The 15,797-nt window shown below is 38.0% G+C and overlaps 1 protein-coding gene across 2 annotated transcripts in view; it reads right to left on the minus strand.

The window, feature by feature from the left end:
• Nucleotides 1-388: 388 nt before the first annotated feature.
• The window catches only part of LOC133537528 (transmembrane protein 266-like), a 155,234-nt gene continuing 139,825 nt past the window's right edge, over nucleotides 389-15,797 (minus strand). For both annotated transcript variants that reach the window (XM_061878635.1, XM_061878626.1), the window contains exons 8-11: nucleotides 14,874-14,989; nucleotides 13,095-13,290; nucleotides 5,834-5,896; nucleotides 389-2,963 (exon numbers count right to left, since the gene is read on the minus strand). In XM_061878635.1, the coding sequence (XP_061734619.1) occupies nucleotides 2,341-2,963; nucleotides 5,834-5,896; nucleotides 13,095-13,290; nucleotides 14,874-14,989 (998 nt within the window). In that variant the 3' untranslated portion in view covers nucleotides 389-2,340. The remainder of the gene's footprint in view (nucleotides 2,964-5,833; nucleotides 5,897-13,094; nucleotides 13,291-14,873; nucleotides 14,990-15,797) is intronic.

Raw genomic sequence — 15,797 nt, forward strand, 5'->3', positions numbered from 1 at the left:
ACCTCACCAATACGCTTTCGGAAGTTTGGTGGAAAATTCCTATAAACACATTCGGCAACCTTTTGGACATCCTTCCCAGAAGAGTCAAAGCTGTATTAGCTGCAAAAGGTATTATAATGAACCCTATGGCAATTCCAGTTCATATGTAAGTCAAGACAGGGTGGCCAAATACTTTTGGCAATATAGTATATACTTATATACATTTAAACTTGTGGAAAAATAATATACAGTATATGAAAAAGTCCAACCCACTAAATATTTTACAACCTTTCTGCCCCCAACCCCCCCATCCCCCGTTGAAGACTTATGCTTTACAGTATAATAAAGGGGCTCGAGGAATGTTCATGCAAATATTTCACTCCAGAAATTCTGCCCCCAAAAGTTTGAAACTTTATGAAAACATGCACCCCTTCTGTGCAATATTTATCTGACAAATACTCCACGTGTTGGCGCTGTAATAAAAGCCGTACATCGGGTTAACTTGAAATTTCCCACACAGAGATAGGCTCCAGCGACCCCCAGCAACTCTGAAAGGGACAAGCGGTAGAAAATGGATGGATCAATCCACAGGACATCCATTGCAACTCTCAGGCCTTATAGCGCACCATTTGGTACACACCATTAGGGGAGTGACAAAAACTTGTTAAATTTGAGCAAAATTGAATGAAGAAAAAATCCATCAAAGCAGTGCCAAACAATGACCATGCTCACCTCGATGCAAAACAATTACAATCAATCATTGAACAGAAAAAAGTAAGGAAATACGTTTTTTTTTTATTAATATTACTTTTCATGAAATGGCAACACCTGCACTTGCAATGACCCCCCCACCCCTCGTATATCAAGTCTACAAAAGTGGCCGTGTAAACATTAAAGTGCAAATAACTTGCTCATCATTTTAAAGGATCATGCTACAAACACTCCAGTTTTAGTAAACAATTTCTCACTAGTTTAAAAAAACCCGACCACTTACCTTTTGTTTCTACGCAAACGTAGCCAAATCACTTTTAATTAAACGATAACAACAAAAAGTCTATAGGATCAATCTTAACAGTTCCAAAATGAATCCAGTGGGAGTAAATGTGAGAGTATTATTCATCCAGCCATGTACCCTGTGTCTCTTTGAAGAAAAAAAGGAGCTTGGTTAGATATATGACAAGATAAGAAAACAACATTAAAAATGAAAAGTTTATGTAACAGCATCTTTGTTTGGAAAAGAGATGTTCAATGAAGGCTTTAACGGCCTCTTTGCTGGTTTTGATTTGTATAAAGTTCATAGTCTTTTAAAAGAGGGTTCCTGATGTGTTTGAAAACACCTTAAAGTCCACTAGAGATGGGCATCTCATAATATCTCCTTGACCGACGACGGGCAACATTGATTAATACGGTGGGATCACACGTTTAAGATAAATCTAATGCAATGGGAAATTCTCTCTGTGAAGTTCTGAACTCCTGTTTCCATGCCTGTGTTTAGGAGAACAAAGGAGGAACTGTGCCACAGCTTCCTAAGTAGCTGTATCTTCTTTAGACAGCAACGTTATTGATAATGAAAAAACAGCGCCTCTGCTGGTTGCATTTAGGTGGTGCACCCAATTTTGACTCAATCTACAGCAGTTTTAATTATCAAATAATCATTTAAACTACTGTTTCTCAGCTATTGCCCGTATGGACCACAGCAATATTTAAATTGTAACACACTTTTCCACCACTTGTGCCAGTATTGAGGATAACAACAATAACAAAGAAGTCTGGAGCTAAAGTCATAGTAATTTCTTAAGCGCAAAAATTATGACCCAAGTGTTGAAGCTATATTTCATTTACAATTTAATTTTATTGACAGTTTATTAAAAAAACATATATATTATTTAGTTAGAATAATTTATTTTAGCATTAGTAATTGTATATAAATATATTTTTCATCAGTTTTTATCAGCAGTATTAACATTTTTGTAATCAGCCTGACCTGAGCCTTGATAATAATCTTTGTGATTAAGTTTTATATTATTTTAGGTTTATCCTGTTAAACTGTAAGTAAATTAGATTTAATTATTGAGTACGATTTAAATCAAGAGTAAGATTATTAATTCAGTGTTAGTATGTTTTTGAAAAAGTTGGGCCACAAGGTCAATAAGGTTAAGGACTGCTGGTTTCAACAATAATTGTGCCCATCCCAGTTGCGGTCTAGTCTGATTGAGTTTTGTTGTATTTGTGCTGTCATCTTCATGTCTATGGAAAAGGTTCAACTTTGTGGCGTTTGTTGAAAATCTTAAACTTGCTCTCTTGAGGTTATCCTGTAGATGTTGGCAGTACAAGAAGAAAATACTCTGTTGCATAAATCTGTTATGTGTCAGACAGATGCCCCAGAGTTGTGTCAGCGGGCCCCAAGAGACAGTACTTCTCCTCCAGTGAGGGCTCTGTGGCGCCGTCCTGTAGGTGAATAAGAGGCTTTGTCTGTAGCAGAACGCAACCTCGTCCTCCTCGGCCTTGCCTCTCCTCTTGGTTCCTGCGATTGAACATGTTTATTCTGTGGTCCAGTTCCAGGCTGGTCTTCTCGGAGCCCGTGGGACTAGGGAGCTTAAGGTTGACCGGGTCGACTGTCAGGCCCTTCTGTGCAAGGCAGGAGTCCTCAGAAAATGAGAGAAAGTCTTGCACCACCATGTTCTGGCCCTGATCCTGGAGCGAAGGCGGGCAGCAGCGGTGAGAAGTGTATTTCAGGTTCAAGTCCTGAGCTGTGCTGCTGCTGGAGTCCGTCGCAGAAGAGCGCAGGATGTGGGTTTTCAGGGTGTTGGGGCGGGTGGTCAGGCATCCGCTGGACCGGGACATGTTGGTGGGGGGTTCGCTAACGCCGCTACCCAGGCGCTCCATAGCGAGCTTGGAGTTGGACTGGATGGGATTGGAGGGGAGGTGGACGTCGATGGCAGCTGTGGTGACGACCCGATTACCTAGGCCAGAAGTCCTGGCATCTTTAGGAAAACAAAAATAACCCGCTCATTTTTTCTGCTGTGTGGGGCAATGAAGTCATTTAAATCCAAGATGCCAAGGGAATAACAACATAGTGGTTTTGGTTTCAGGGCTACAAATACCTCAAATTTTTAACTGTTTGATTGTAATTTTTAACTGCTTTTTAGTGCTGTACGTGGAAAGGGGCCTTATTGTATTACTATTATGTATACTATTATTATTATTAAACCAACTTACTAGTAGTTTGAGATGCCAGCTGTCTCATAATTTTGTTATGATTTAGGTTGTAAGCATACATTAGAGTTATGAGTAAGAAGAGGAGGACGAGGAAAAAGAAGATGTGAAAAAAGAAGATGAAGAGGACTAGGGAGAAAAAGAGAAAAGGGAAAAGGAGGAAAAACAATGAGAAGAGGAAGGAAAAGAGAAGAAGACAAAGAAGAAAAACTAAAATAATAGAAGAAGAAAAAGAAGACAGAAGAATAAAAACAGGAAGTAGAAGAACAAAACAACAAGAAGAACATCAACAACAAGAACATGAACAACAACAAGAAGAAGGACAAAACAAAAAGAAGAAAAATAGAAACATAAAGAACAAGAAGAAAAAGAACAACAATAATACATGGAATAATAAAAACGAGAACATGGACAAAAAGAGGAAGGATACAAAAATAATTACAAAAAAAATAATTTATACAAGAAGAAAAAGAAGAACAAAAATAAAGAGAAATAAAAAACATTGAAAAATAGAAGGAGAAAATCAAAAACAAATGGAGAAAGAAGAGGAAGAACAACAACAATACAGTAGAAGAAGAAAAAAAACTTGAAGAAGAACAGGAAGAAGAAGAAAGAGCCAAACAAAAAGAAGAACACAAATAATGAGAAAAGTATAGTACATTTTATTGCATTGTTTTTCATCGAATATTTCTTATTCAAAGGTTTTTCCTTTTATAAGAGATGTTACAAGTTCAAATTGTTTTGTTGGGGGCCAAACTCAGATTAAATATATTTCAATTATTTCAATGGGCGACAGTGATTTGAGATACAGGTATTTTGAGTTAAGACCTTGGTCATAGAACCAATTAAGCTTGTAAGTTAAGGTACAACAGTATGGTCCCCATCTGGACACAGGGGTCCTTATTGTCCAAAGGATTTTTTTAGATGATTGTAACATTGTTTCACAACTTTTTCCCATCTTACTTTTAGCTTGTACTGTTTTTGGGCTATAAGGAGTAATGCACTGACCACACACCTGCATTGTAACGTCACAAAGCCCAAACAACATTTTCTTCATTTAAAGGCCTACTGAAACCCACTACTACCGACCATGCAGTCTGATAGTTTATATATCAATGATGAAACACATGCCAATACCGCCTTTTTAGTTTACTAAATTGCATTTTTAAATTTTGTGCGAAGTATCTTGTTGAAAACGTCGATATGATGACGCGTATTGTAGCAGACATTTTGTTCCAGCCCGATCCCAGCTATAAGTAGTCTGCTTTAATCACATAATTACACAGTATTCTGTACATCTGTGTTGCTGAATCTTTTGCAATTTGTTCAATTAATAATGGAGACGTCAAACAACAAAGATGTAGGTGGGAAGCGGTGTATTGCGGCCGCCTTTACACACTGAAATGGGCTGCCGGTGTTTCCTTGTTTACATTCCCGAAGGTGAAGCCTTACTATGGAACAGAGCGGTCAAGCGAACATGGTTCTCTACCACATGTCAACCGGCAGGTTTTGGTGAGAAAATTGTGGTAATAAGTTGGCTGTTACCGTAGACATGAGCGGAGCTTGCGTCGATCCTCGTGCACCTGTCAAAGGTGGCAGCTCCTCTCTTGCCACCTCCGACCAGCCGCCCCCGAACGTGGGAGGCTTCCACCGTCGAGGAGGGGGGAAAAAAGCATCGCCTCGTCGAGAAACGTGGCTTCCCTCAAAGACACTGGCAGTCACCACACCCGTGGCCACACCCTCCGACTTTCAGGTACGACTATATAATCTCACTAAAACACTAGTAACACAATAAGCAGATAAGGGATTTTCCAGAATTATCCTAGTAAATGTGTCTAATAACATCTGAATCGATCCCACTGCCATGTCTTTTTTTTTTATTTTCTAGTTTTTCACTCTCACTATCCTCATCCACGAATCTTTCATCCTCGCTAAAATTAATGGGGAAATCGTCGCTTTCTCGGTCGGAATCTCTCTCGCTGCTGGTAGCCATTATTATAAACAATGCGAGGATATGAGGAGCTCCACAACCCGTGATGTCACGCGCACATCGTTTGCTACTTCTGGTACAGGCAAGGCTTTTTTATTAACGACCAAAAGTTGCGAACTTTATCGTCAATGTTCTCTACTAAATCCTTTCAGCAAAAATATGGCAATATCGCGAAATGATCAAGTATGACACATAGAATGGACCTGCTATCACCGCTTAAATAAGAAAATCTCATTTCAGTAGGCCTTTAAATGCCAGATTCCATTTTCCCATTTCAGTGTGTAAAAAAGCCACAGTATAAATAAATGGTTTTAGAATACTCGATGAAATTACAATGTGTTGGTGACAATATATTATATCAATCAATCAATCATATATTACAAATAATAACTAACAAATAATATCGACAACAATAATAAAAACAACGATAATATTAATTTGAATAATAATGTTAATATTATCTGTACTATCATTTGCTTTATTACTAGTAGTAGTATTATTGTTGTTGTTTTTTATCCAACAAAGTAGTGTTGGTTGGAGTATTACATTTTACTATATGTACAACTACTTTTATTCCCACACACTACACTACTGTGAGTAAAAAAAAAAAACACATATCAAGTTTGAAGAAGATGTTGAGCCACTCACCAGAGCTTCCTTCACTGTAGTACTGGCTGATGTAGTTGTTCATGTCGTCACGTACAACTGGATCTGATTGGAAAATACATGGCGTGTTAAAGTTATAATGTAAAGACAACAGTAAAATAATGCCAAGAAAATAGTGAACAGTATTGCATTATAGATTATAAATATAATTTAAGTGCATATTCAAAAGTTAAAAAAAAAGTATTGTCTATGGTTGTATTTCAAATGAGTGGCCTACTCTGTAGTCCATCCATCCATACATTTTCTACCGCTTATTCCCTTTGGGGGCGCTGGTGCCTATCTCAGCTACAATCGGGTGGAAGGCAGCGTACACCCTGGACAAGTCTCCACCTCATCGCAGGGCCTACTCTGTAGTTAAATAGGAATTAGTTCTCAGCACAGGATTGACTAATTGGATTTTACACCCTTGTGGCCACTTTGATCCATGTCATTGTAAACACTATAAATGGAAACTATTTGTAATGTTTACAAGGAAATATTGACAGAAATGACTTGTGCCCCAGGCCACAGGTGCTTGAAAGGCTCACGCTCCGCTTGGTGCTACATTAGCCACAGTGCACCAGGTAATAGACAGCGCCCGGTTGAGCAGTAAGGGGGCTTAGGGGACATAGTGGGCACAGATGAGAGCTCTTTGTTGGGGCCTATATGCCCGGTTGAATGGCAGGGATCTTGTACTCGCTTGATTGGTCTTGAGCTCACTGTCTGCTGGCTGAGTGCGAAGCAGGGGTAGCTTGAGTGCTAGCCCCCGTCCCGCGGGACACTCTGCAGACTCTGATGGGTAATCTCATTTATTTTTCATTTTAAAATATTAATCCCTGGGCCACCCCCGGAGAGGAAGCATTGCGCTTGCTAAAACAAGACGGAGACAATCGCTTCACAATTAATAACACATGAGTGATGGAGAAAGGTGGAGGGGAAGAATTGGCTGTCCAGCATACATAAAAAGGCTCTCGGCTCTTTTTGTGAGACAGCCCAGTTATCAAGCTGTCACTCGTGTGCGTAAAAGGAGAGGTGACATGCTGTGCTCCTTTTAGTGCAGTTCTCCATTATACTGCAGCCTGGATGGCTGTGCCACTGGACCAAGCTTCACTATGAATATGGATATAGGTGTACGGTAAAATGTTTTTTTATTTTTATTTCTAAGAATAGTGTTTAGAGCTGCACCATATCAAGAAGTATACCTGCACCATTGAATGCTCTGGCAGCATGTACCTTATAAATTACTATATCAATAGTAACTATATTTTGTCAATATTTATTACAATTTAATTTAGGCAAAGCAAGGCAACTTTATTTGTATAGCACTTTTCATACACAAGGCAGACTCAAAGTGCTTCACAGACCACAAAGTGAAATGAAAGAAAATAAAAGTGAAATTAAAATGCAGACAATAAAAACAAAAACAGCGCGAACGTTAACAGTTAAAAGATTAAAAGATTTAGCTGAAAGCTAAGGTGAACATAAACATTTTCAGTCTAGTTTTAAAAGTAGTCAGAGTTGGGGAAAGTCTGACATCTTCAGGAAGTTTATTCTAGCTATTTTTTGCGTAGTGACTGAATGAATTTAAGGTTATTATCGTATTTTTTCGGACTATAAGACGCAATTAAAATCCTTTCATTTTCTCAAAAATCGAAAGTGCGCCTTATAACCCGGTGCGCCCTAATGTACGGATTGATTCTGGTTGCCCTTACCACCATCGAAGCAATCTTATTTGTTACATGGTGTAATGATAACTGTGACCAGTTGGGAGTCACAAATAAGCGATACGTTCGACTGCAGCCTGATGTTCAATATAGGACGCGAGCAAGCCCAAAACTTTGTTTGTTTCATTGAGAATATAGAAGACATTTTTTTTCTACTTTTTTAAAGAACGTCATCTTCTACAACGTATGTAATGGTGGATCTTTGGTCAACATGTTGCATAGATTATGTTTTACAGACCAGCTTCAAGGCGCTTTCGCTTCGGTCTTTAGTCTTTTCAGAATGAGCCGTTTTGTGTCTTATTTTTAGTACGTCTCCACTTCGACTGTGTTTTCCTCCTGGTCATCGTTGTTGTACCGGTAGTTTTTAGTGCTTGGAAACTATTGCAATGCTCAATGCTCAAAAATCTGTCAAAATTCTTTTGTACGACTTTTGTAAACGACAAACCCGTACTGTGCTTCATCATACTATATTGTATGTACAGGAACCCAAAATGGCACCTATTGGGAGTAGTGTTATCTGGTGTTTTATTTCGACCTTCTTATGCAAAACCAACTTTTCTTGCCTATTGGCACCTGCTGATATGTATTTGGGGTCTGCATTAAATCCGCATTTGTAGTCCAGCTCTAGTCAATAAGATACTTATTTTTCTCCATCCTCTTGGTGTGGGGCATTCATCCTCCGCTGTTGCCATTTCTAATATAAAGAACTGTACAGTTCTAACTTATATCTGTCAGGAGACTCGCTATGGAAGCGCTAAAAACTACTGGTACAATGAATCCCCAACATCAAGAGGATATAGAAAAATAAGTATCTTATTGACTACAGCTGGACTACAATTGCGGATTTAATGCAGATCCCAAATACATATCAGCAGGTGCCAATAGGCAAGAAAAGTTGGTTTTGCAAATAGGTCGAAACAAAACACTCAAATAATTTAACTCCGAATAGGTGCCATTTTGGGGTCCTATACACACAATATAGTATGTTGAAGCACAGTACGTCTGACTAGGATAGTGGTGAAACTCTGACAATTCATCATGTGGTGCGGGTTTGTCATTTACAAAAGTCGTACAACAGAATTTTGAGGGATTTTTGAGCACAGAGCACTGCAATAGTTTCCAAGCTCTAAAAACTACCGATACAACAAAGATAACCAGGAGGAAAACACAGTCGAAGTGGAGACACGTATTAAAAATAAGACACAAAACGGCTCTTTCTGAAGAGACTTAAGACCGAAGCTGTCAGGCTTGCCTCTGACAGTTCGACTATGTTTAGTTTTTTTCCTCTGCATTTGTCTTTGTGTCCTCTGTGTGTGTAGTGTTTCCTGTCAGGCGGCCTCTTCGCTACTCGCCAGCGGTCCTCCTCCGTAGCCGACCACTCACTCTCCTTCCGGATCCTGGCAGCGGAGAGTGGCTGGGGGGTGAGAGCATTGCGGGGAATATTCCTGGCTAGCCTCAGCCCCCACATCCAAGACGAGCTGGCTGCCCCTGACGAAACCCAAACCCTCGAGGAGCTCATCTCCCTTTCCATCCATTTGGACAACCGCCTACGAGAGCGACATTGACAATCCAATAATCCACCAGTGACTGGATGGGAAGACAGGTCTAAATAGGAGCGGGCTGATTGACACCAGGTGTGGCCAGGTGCCAATGAGCCACAGCTGAGGGTGAACACAGCACTCAGGGAGAAAGACAGGAAACCAACTAAATAAGAGCGCAGCCAGGAAACACTACACATACACAGGAAACAAAGACAAATGCAGAGGAAAAAACTAAAATATAGTCGAACTGTCAGAGGCAAGCCTGACAGAAGCGAACAAAAGTGCCTTGAAGATGGTCTGTAAAACATAATGTATGCAACATGTTGACCAAAGATCCACCATTACATGTTATGCAGACGATAATGACGTGTTTTAAAAAAGTAGAAAAAAAAAATCATATGACTCTTTAAATGCGTTTTATAATCCGGTGCGCCTTTTCAATGAAAATTGACTTGAATAAACCCCCTCATTGGCAGTGCACCTTATAATCCGATGCGCCCTATGGTCTGAAAAATACAATAGTATCATCGCTATCTAGCGCCGAATACGCTTTAAAATTTGTTGGTGTGAAAAAGCGTGTTACCCTTGCTGTACTGTTGTTTAGGATGAACTCATCAGTTGTATTAGTTCTCATTGAACAGTTTCCTTATTATTATTATTATTACAACATTGGTTCTGGTGGTGCTATGTTGTGCTGGTAATTAAAAAAAAACATGTGGCCAAATCAAGCTATGTTTTCTTCTCTGTATTCTTTTGCAAAACAAAATCATTATTATTTTTGTTTTGCACGCGCTAAAATTGCATGAACTATTCATTGGTGTGTTGCGTGTGAGCTACTAAGACTGCATCTTCAAGTGAAAAGGGGTGCAGACCGCCTTTTTAAATGACGTTTTTTGGTAAACTACATGGGATTTACCACGGAGACACCTATTTCATGTTATCATGCTGCTACCTGCGGTATTTACTATGTTTTCAAACATGCAGCTGACATCTGTGTAACGCTTTCTATAGGCATTTTTAAAGCAGTCTTGCAGTGCGATTTACAATGGAACTCAGTTTTTTTACAGCGCTGAAGGTGCGCTTATGGAAGATGCTCGCACTAACTGCGAGCGTGCCATATAATATTCCAGACGCAAGAAAATGCATATTGCAAAACATCTTTTGTTTATATAGGACAGGGGTGTTCTTGGGGGCCGCATTGGACTAAAAACATTTGTTCAAGGGCCGAAAGCCGACTGCATGTAAAGTAACATTTATGTATGTAGATGATATGTCTAATATTTTTTAATTTTGGGAGTCAGTATATGTTGACACAAGCATGTAGAACATAGGATTCTCTGCCTATTGATTATCTCCTTTCCCACAACTCTGTGTATAACTGTGTAAATTTGCAAGGAATTTTCACACATGCTAAATAAAGACACAAAATAGCACGAAGACAGCAGCTTCAGCTTTGATAAACCACATTGCACGTGCTGAATAAATATGTTTGCATCTTTCCCTCCCAGTATTGTGATCATTCTGATGATCAGCATGCATTCTACATCGTCATGAAAAATGGATTGCGCTCCTCCTTATTCTGCCCACTAAAGAGACACAAACCTCTGCACACAGGTTTAGTAGATTAACTTTGCACATGCTATCAAGTTTGCACTTGTTTTAGTACATGCAAACCTTTAGTAGTAGACCAGGCCTTTTGGGAAATAACAGCTTTTCTTCAATCTTCAACCCTAAGTTCTTTTTGGTTTAGATTTTTTTTGTAGTTGCTGCATTTATTTGGACATTTTTACTAGGCTGCAAACAAAAGAGCTATACTTTTAAAAATACCAAAGTTGCTTTGTTTTATCTGTAGTTCTTTAGTCATAAAAGCCATAAGGACATATACACATTGCTAGAAGATAAAACATATTAGACTTAGACTTCCTTTTATTTGAACTTTACAGTACAGATAAGAACACAATTTTGTTGCATTAGCTCGTTGTAGTGCAGGATAAAAGAGCAATAAGGTGCAGATATAAATAAATATATTACTAAGACAAAATAATAAGATAAAACATAAATAGATGTAATCCAAATTTGTACAAACCTAACCATCATGTTTTTTTTTGTATTATTCTAAAATGTGGAGTGTCAACAAATGTACATTGGGGAAACAATCCAGACTGAGGCACCTTTATTAAAATGCAGACACAAATTAAATGTGTTCTTTGTTATCTTACTGGGATTTAAAAGTAAAGTTAAAGTTCCAATGATTGTCACACACACACTAGGTGTGGTGAAATTTGTCTTCTGCATTTGACCCATCCCCTTGATCACCCCCTGGGACGTGAGGGGAGCAGTGGGCAGCAGCGGTGCCGCGCCCGGGAATCATTTATGGTGATTTATATTAATAGTTAGTTTATATTCCAAGTAGTGTGTCACATATGTAGTGTTGAATGTTAAAATAAATTAATATAAATTGTTCTAGTTGTGCAGTATGACCTGCTTCTAGGAGCAGACTGTGTCCCTGCGTGACAGTGGATGTTGTTAGAATGTGACACGTTTTAGTACTTCTAAGGTGCCATAAAGCCTTTGTCTCTTGGGGCAGCTGGTGTTTTTGGAGCATGATGTCATCGAGCAGGTGAGAGAAAGAAAAATCTGACAATAATCTGACTTGATTGGAGTGGACCTGACCTGCGCTGAGGCTTGTGTGGAATAAGTGTTCATCACAGTGACCATGTTGGGTGTAAAAAGGCCCACTTTGTATTCCAGACCCAGATTTGCCATGATGCCCTTGGGTAATATTGTGGCTGCCGCTTAGCCCTATTGTGGTTTGCAGGTGAATGAGAACAGATGTTGACAGGAGCCCACTCTACTCCGAACAAGACCCAATGCACAGAGCACTCTGTATGTGGAATAACCGCGACGCACAGCCTCTTGCACCACGTGGTTCTCTGCAGCACAGACTGACAGAGTGTCAGAAAACATGCTTGTTTTCTCCACCATTCAGCACATCCTAAAAGCTTTTTTGCCCTCTCTATTGATCCCGGTGTGCCTGCGGTCAGATGGCTGTTGTGTGTGAGAATGGAAGGACTAAGAGCCTGCAGCCTCCAAGACGCTCCAGGGCTGTACTGCTGCGTGTTAACCCTACACTGCGGCGGCATCCACTTGGCCTGATGTTGCACCATTAGGGACTTTTTGTTCCACATAATTATGTACATACACGATGACGTACCTCTCTGCTGGTTTGTCATGTTGCTTTCTCAAGCAAACGCTCCACCTGGCGTGATATATATTTAAATGAGCATGTACTTGAAGACATACAGTACAGACAAGTTTGGCTCATTTAGAATTTCCCTCACAGCTACTACACAATCACAAAAATGTCCTCCAGTCCAGGAATAACTTTTCAATGCATTAAAACCAAAAACTTGTTTCTTGTGCTATTATTTGTCTCGATCCAAACACAACTAATACTACACACTTTTTCTACACAGACTATCAGATGGAACATATCCATGAACACAGATATTTCTTCAATCCATTTTGACCTCACTAAATGTGTTTTAGGGCACTTCTGCAATTAAAAAAGGTAACGACATACATCAAAGCAAGTGTAAATATGAATATAACTAATCCTTTTTTAAATTACTGCCATAAAAAATATTCAGTAATCCTGGTGTTCAATTACATTTTAAAGCATTTGTTATTATTTTTTTAAACATTTTATTTTTCCTCCTCTTATTTATTTGTCAGCAGTTCCCTTGAAAGAAACTCAAAAAGTGTCTTGGTTAGCATTTTTAACTTCCAAATTTCATCAAAAGGGACACTTTATAGTATGAAGGCCATAGACCTGCAGTTTCAACAAAAAAAATGCACCACAAAGCAAAAATGCTATAAATGCTTTAGTTTATATTTAATGTCAAAGTTCTCAATAAGTCAGAAAAAGTAAAAAGTCATAATAATTAAAGTACCCTAGCTGCACCATGATTGCCAGTCCCAAAATGCAGCGTATCCTACCTGCAGTGTTGTGCAGCTCCCTGGGGTTTCTTGGAGCGCCTTCGTCATCAGACTCCCCAGGAGTCAAGCCCTCCATCACCTGAAAACTTCTGCCCTGCTTGGCCCACACACGGTGGATCTGCATGGCTGCTTCCCGCTCTGCCGCCAGATCCAGGTCCTGCTGGGCCAGGTGGGCCCTCAGCTGCCTGATCTCAAACTGGACATGTTGAAATCGAAGACAAAACAAGGAAGCATGCTGTGAGCACAAATGAGGAGGAAGGAAGATTGAAAATAAAGCGATTGGACAGAAATAAGGAGATAGAGAGTAAGTGATTTGTACAAATACATGCAAAATATGGAAAAAAAAGTACCTGTAATGTATTTAAGTATGGGAGAGTGACGCCCCCTGTCGTAAACAAATGTAACGCCAATACTAACTGTCATTTATTGTGCTTGAATTATACATATGATAATGAATCAATGACAGTGAACAATAAAAAGTACACATACAATACTTTGCATTTTCACTGATAATTTTGTCATTTTTACTTCTTTGTTTTAGAACAAGATTATACATATACTATATGATGTGTGGTATGGAGAAAGTAAAAGTGCTGCTGGAAAAGAGCTTTTGTGAGCTGTTGCTGCCCTCTCCTGGTCATAAATATGAATGATATAACAGTTTGTGTAAACAGGTGCTTTTCAATTTGAAAAACTTGATTATATAAACGCAAATTAATAAAAGATGAACCAAAATTTGTGAAATTATTAATCATATCATGCTATGTTTTTAAATATAATTTATTTCAACGCACATACCTATAAGATAAATTATGTATAAAATATAGACATATGTGTGTGTACATATATATATATATATATATAGATGTATAAATATATATGTATATATAAATATATATATATATATATATATATATATATATATATTAAAAAAAAAATATATATATATATATATATATATATATATATATATATATATATATATATATATATATATATATATATATATATATATATATATATATACATACATACATGTTCTACTGCTTGTCCCATATATATACAGTATATATACACATATTAGTGCGGGTAAATAATAAAAATGTTTAATCCGATGAATTATTCACAATTGTGAATTTTGGTTATTCGCAGTAAATTACTTTTATAAATATTTTATTTAACTTAAAAAAAGAGTCTAATATTTTGAACAAATGCAAAATAATTATCAGAATGTCACATCCATCCATCCATTTTCTACCGCTTGCCCCGTTTGGGGTCGTTGGGGTGCTGGAGCCTATCTCAGCTGCACCCTGGACAAGTCCCCATCTAATCACAGGGGTAATTTTAAAATATCTTTTACTTGAATGCACATAATTTTTTCTCCAAACTTGGTAACAATTTTACCTAAAATCTCTGCAATCATTTTTTGCACTGACGAATGCATTGGCCTGATCACTGGCCATATAGCAACCCGCACCACCTTTTAGGTTCAGGTAAAAAAAAAAAAAGTATAAGCATTTACATAAAAAATAAATTACGTGATATATTTGCTTATATAGGATTAATGCTTGACTGTTTATTTCTGTGATTTATCATATGAGTTGAAGTGTTAAATTTGACATCTCTCATTTGTAAAAAGGATATATACTTAGCTCTTATATCATATTGTGTGGATTTCTTAAAGTGCCCTATTTTATGCCAACTTCAAATGCAAAGCTCAAGACAATAAGTATTTTTGTTTGTCTATATTTGTTGTAAATAAATCAAAGGTGCACTCACAGCTTGTTCCTGGCAGATCTGTGTGAGACGCTCCAGCTGCTCTTCTCTGACAGCCTTAGTCTTTTCACAGTGTTGGATCTCCAGCTCCATCTCCACTTTCACTTGGAGCACATAAGCTAATACATAGGGGAAACATAAGATAAACACACACGGAAATGTTTAATGGTGTTAGTAAAACATGAAGCAGTGTCAAAAACTGTCAACCTTAAAAACAAAAAAATATATAAATTATACACAATTCCAGGAGGCTTAGGGTTTTCTGCAAAAAAAAAGACGTGTTATCATGATTACACAAATGGTATCAGTTCATCAGCATCACTATATAAGCAGACCTAATTTTGCATTTACTCTTTTAAATGCCGTTCTACAGTTACAGCACTAGATGGCAGCAAACACGTTTTTTTTTTTTATGTATTATTACTCAAACGACATTTGTATCACATTTACAAAATGGATGCACTCTGGAAGGTTTGCTTAAATAAAGTTCTTAAAAGTAATTATAATAATAAAAATTAAAAAAATATATTTTTTATTCAAAAATATAATCACCTCAAAAAGTGTCTTAAGTGCTCTAAAATTAATGCAAAATATGGCAAAATAAAGGATTTGAACACTCCTTGCAGTGAATTTAACATGCATACAGCACTTCAAGGAGAACTGCACTTTTGGGGGAATTGTGCCTATTGTTCAGAATCAATATGAAAGACATGACGATGGATGGATTATTTTTAATGCAATCTAAAATGTAATTAAATGTAAATAAAAGTCAGCTTAGCGGCGCCAATGGCAGGTCCATTTTTTCGCCCACCCATCCATACATCCATTTTCAACCGCTTGTCCTTTTCAGGGTGGCAGGGCAGATATAATCCATTCAAAAACCGCCAACAATACTCTATTTACATTTCGGGATTTGAATAATAACCA

The sequence above is a fragment of the Nerophis ophidion genome, linkage group LG02, assembly GCF_033978795.1.
Source record: "Nerophis ophidion isolate RoL-2023_Sa linkage group LG02, RoL_Noph_v1.0, whole genome shotgun sequence".
Classification (NCBI taxonomy): domain Eukaryota; kingdom Metazoa; phylum Chordata; class Actinopteri; order Syngnathiformes; family Syngnathidae; genus Nerophis; species Nerophis ophidion.